This window comes from Cyprinodon variegatus, unplaced genomic scaffold, assembly GCF_000732505.1.
Source record: "Cyprinodon variegatus isolate N-32 unplaced genomic scaffold, C_variegatus-1.0 Scaffold1048, whole genome shotgun sequence".
In the NCBI taxonomy this organism is placed as follows: domain Eukaryota; kingdom Metazoa; phylum Chordata; class Actinopteri; order Cyprinodontiformes; family Cyprinodontidae; genus Cyprinodon; species Cyprinodon variegatus.
The window spans coordinates 1-3,682 of record NW_015151501.1 but is presented as its reverse complement, the minus strand read 5'-3'; the positions used below and the strand labels follow the sequence as shown (position 1 = coordinate 3,682).

The window sequence follows — 3,682 nt, the reverse complement described above, 5'->3', positions numbered from 1 at the left end:
AGTTTGTACATTTTTTAGCGTGCGCAGTGAAATAGCTCAAGCCGGTATTGGTACCGAAAAAGAAATTTAAAGCCAGATCAAGTGGAGCCTGGGAAAAAGGCGTCATAAAGGAGTTGTCCCTAATAGTAGCCTATGAATCTGTTCTTTAATTCAATGGCTTGAAATTATAATTTCGACCTGAATTAAAACTGTTTAGAGATGGGGAACATTCAAAACATTCCACCCACTTTCCCAGGTCTCGCTGTCCAAGTAAGTAAAGATTTCTCCAAAAATCATCAGTCTATAAAATATCTAGAAGCCTCAATGGGACTTACAGTACAACAAGCTTTTGCTTTAAAACTAATTAACATCCATGGGAGCTCATCAAACAGGTCTCCTTTTGCTCTCCAAGAAAAAACACAGGACTTGGAACAGGAGTTCATTTTCTTTGAGCAGATTATTTTAAACTATTTGCATGTCAGAACAGATGACATTATTTGGCGTAATTTTGTGGGAACATAACCTTACACCTACTGTAAAGCACAGAGGTGGAAGTGTCATGATTTAAGGGCGCTTTGCTCAAGCAGGAACCAGCAGCTCACATTTGATTTTGTCAATGGATGTTTGAAGGAAATGTAAGATCACCTCTTAAAACGCCTGAAGTTGCAGCAGAACTGGTCTTTGCAGCATCAAAGCCAAGCAGTATATCAAACAAGGATGTGCTGATGTAAGAAACGAGAAAGGCCAGTGCGTACTCAAAACCCAACGTTTTGTTTACCGGTAAGTTTTTTTTTTTAGATATGAAAAAAATAAAAAATTACAGTTTCTTAATACCAACAAAAATACTTTTTAATGAGACATAATATATATATGGAGGGTCCTAATTTTTCCACATTACAATAAATCGTTTTTTTTTTTTTTTGCTCCTTTGAGCCAATTCTCTCACATGTTATTAGGGTTATAACACAGCATGTTGAGTTTGATGTTTTCATCCCAGTGGCGCAGCAGCAGAAACAGCTGTCTGGCTGCTCCTCTCAACCCTGCAAGGTCCACTCCTTCCGGCAGACTCTGACCACGCAGCCAGAAATCTGCTTTGGCCGCCACCAGCTCCCATTCCATGAAGTAGCCAGCACACCGGTGCTCCAGCCACGCCAGAGCCACCGCGGTTGCCCAGGTCGAGCCTTCTAAATCCTCTTGAGCCAACTGGCTGCTGCCCTGGAGGTCTGCCGGCTCTGCTGAGGACCCCTCACATATGTCTGTCTCTGAACCACGGCCACTGTCTGCTTGTCCGAGGCTTTGACTTTGAGATCTGCCAATTGACAACTCTAAGGAGCCCTCCTCAGAACTTGGGAGATCAGGGGGCGAGGTGACGGGGTCTCGATCAGACAAGTGTCTTCTCAGAAGCCTTGACTCCAAAATTAAGGGGTTGTCGACTGGAGTGTGGTGGAAGGGAGGAGCAGCCGATTTAGCCAGAGAGCACGAGGAAGGAGAAAAGGTGACATGGTGAATGGTGGGAGCACCTGGCATCTTGGCGGAGGTGGATAAAGAGGGAGCGCTGGGAGAAGTGCAGCGGAATGCTGGGCTCAGGCTTCGGCGGTGAAGGCTGTAAGGTGACGCTCTTTTAAGGCGGTCAAGAGGAATTTGGACACATTCTGAGTAGATCTCCGTAAGTAGAAAAGCTCCAGATGCAAGCTGCAGATGCACCTAAGGAAGGACCATAAATCAGTGTTCAGACCAATACAAAATTATTTGTTTGTCAGGATATATATGCGCTACTTTTGCAAAAGTCCCTGCATAAAAAAAAAAAAGAAAAATCCCATTATTGTCCAAAAATAGGAAAATTCACTCTCTGCATTTTGACTCATCCCCTTGGGGAGCAGTGGACTGCCATTGTGTGGCACCCGGGGAGCAGTCTGGGGTTAAGGGTTTTATAATAAAAGACCAACTAAATAAACTAGATGTTTTAGAAATTGGCTTCATTGGCAATAATATATGTATAATTATTAAAGGATAATGCTATTCAAGTACTATCAGAAAAAAATATATTCTGTTACAAGAAAATACCAACCAAAAAAACAGCAAGACTGTACGTCCAGTATTTAGATTGATGTCAAATTAATTTGCATTAGTATCACCCTTAAATAAACCTTTATTGGTTGATCTCTGATTCAGAATTTTTTAATTGAATTATTAAACAAATTAACATGTAACATATATTTTAATATAAAAAGAACCAGTATATACATATATAGGCTAAAACAATTAGTGATATAAGTGAAAATGAAGATAATATTGGAGCTTGGAGTGATGCAGGTTCACCTCACCAGGGGTTGGTAGTCTGGAGTTTCGCTCTCAGGTTGTTTGTCGGCCTCTGCTGATAAACAGTGAGACTTAAGGGGAACTTGCTTTCCTGAAGAAATAGAGGACCTGAGTCTACCCAGCTGGAACCTGGGAATATAAAAAAATATTACTTTAAAAACAACACAAGAAGAAAGAAAGAGAAGTTTAGATATACTACAATGTTGCTCTGATTAGCACTTCAGTCCTTTAGGCTCCTCATTTATCAGTTTTTTTATCCTTTAACTTCATAGGGAATTCTCCACATTTTACAGGGAGATGGATGTTAGCTTTACCTGGTACTAAAGAAGCTCTCCATCGACTTGCTCTCTATAGATCGCTGCGAACGATTGCACGACATTCCTGTTGTTACAGGAGCCATGGTGCAGTATCCACCTGCATCTGAGAGAAGACTTTTGACTAGAATGTGCAGTGTTGTTGTATTGAGTGTATATTTTCTCAAAACCAAAGGTAATTTGGAAATACTGGAGATTTCCTTTAAAAATTATTTATAAGATATTTTGTGGTGTGCTAGAGAGTTTTCTCCATACCAGGGTCTCTACCTGAGAGAAACACAAAGACTGATGTAGTCTGGCTAATGGATAAAGGTAATTTTGGTATGTCTACCTGTAAAGTTCCAAGTGTCTTCCACCTCCTCTGTTTCTCCACTGATCCGCCGTCTTCCTAGACCGGCAGAATAGACCCTCTGCCTGCGAGCGCCAGTCTGAGAAGTTTGCCTATTTCCCATATGAATTCCTGCTTAAAAAACATACAATACATTTTTTGAGAAAGTGAAAATCATATCTATATAGATTTATTACACAGAAAAAACATTTTATGACTTTATTCTTAAACCCAAATCATACTTTTTCCTTCCTTTCATCTTCCCAGATACAGCACTCTGAACAACCACCTTCTTGAGCACTGATGTTTGTTTTTTACTCAATATATTGACATGACAATGACTGTCAACTCAGTAGCTGTCCTCATGATTGCGTAGGTTACGATATGGAAAACAGTTATACATTAAAATTATTTTTTGAGAGGAATTTAAGTTTTTTAATATTCACCTTCCATTAGACATTTTGGATTTTTATGTGTTTGCAATAATAAGAAAAACTAGAAAAAGCTGTTTCAGAGAAACAGCAAGTGGGAATGCTTTTGCTGAATGAAAAAAGCTGAAATTACCTGAAGAACATATGAAAATGTGATAGGAAGTCATCAGAAACTTCAAACTGCAGAAAACAGTTGAATCATCTGAAGATTTTGTAGGGTAGAATCATTTGGCAGTAAAATGGCAGAAACAAACTCATCTTAAAAGCTGAAAAGTATAAAATTAGCTGAATCAGAAAAGAAATTACAAAGA

At 39.4% G+C, this 3,682-nt stretch overlaps 1 protein-coding gene across 1 annotated transcript; it reads right to left on the bottom strand.

The window, feature by feature from the left end:
* Positions 1-921: 921 nt before the first annotated feature.
* LOC107101054 (von Willebrand factor A domain-containing protein 5B2-like) lies at positions 922-3,010 on the bottom strand. The gene is made up of 4 exons (XM_015399810.1): positions 2,944-3,010; positions 2,613-2,718; positions 2,304-2,427; positions 922-1,683 (listed from the first exon to the last, which is right to left on the bottom strand). The coding sequence occupies exons 2-4, from the start codon at positions 2,696-2,698 to the stop codon at positions 922-924; spliced, it is 972 nt and encodes a 323-aa protein (XP_015255296.1). The 5' UTR covers positions 2,699-2,718; positions 2,944-3,010.
* Positions 3,011-3,682: the final 672 nt, after the last annotated feature.

What these genes read in the sequence shown, in the direction of transcription:
- LOC107101054 (XM_015399810.1), bottom strand. Translation starts at nt 2,698, where the DNA reads ATGGCTCCTGTAACAACAGGAATGTCGTGCAATCGTTCGCAGCGATCT. An exon ending in GAGAGCTTCTTTAGTACCAG is followed by an intron (nt 2,428 to 2,612) that starts GTAAAGCTAACA and finishes TTATATTCCCAG; the next exon opens with GTTCCAGCTGGGTAGACTCA. An exon ending in CTCCAGACTACCAACCCCTG is followed by an intron (nt 1,684 to 2,303) that starts GTGAGGTGAACC and finishes GTCCTTCCTTAG; the next exon opens with GTGCATCTGCAGCTTGCATC.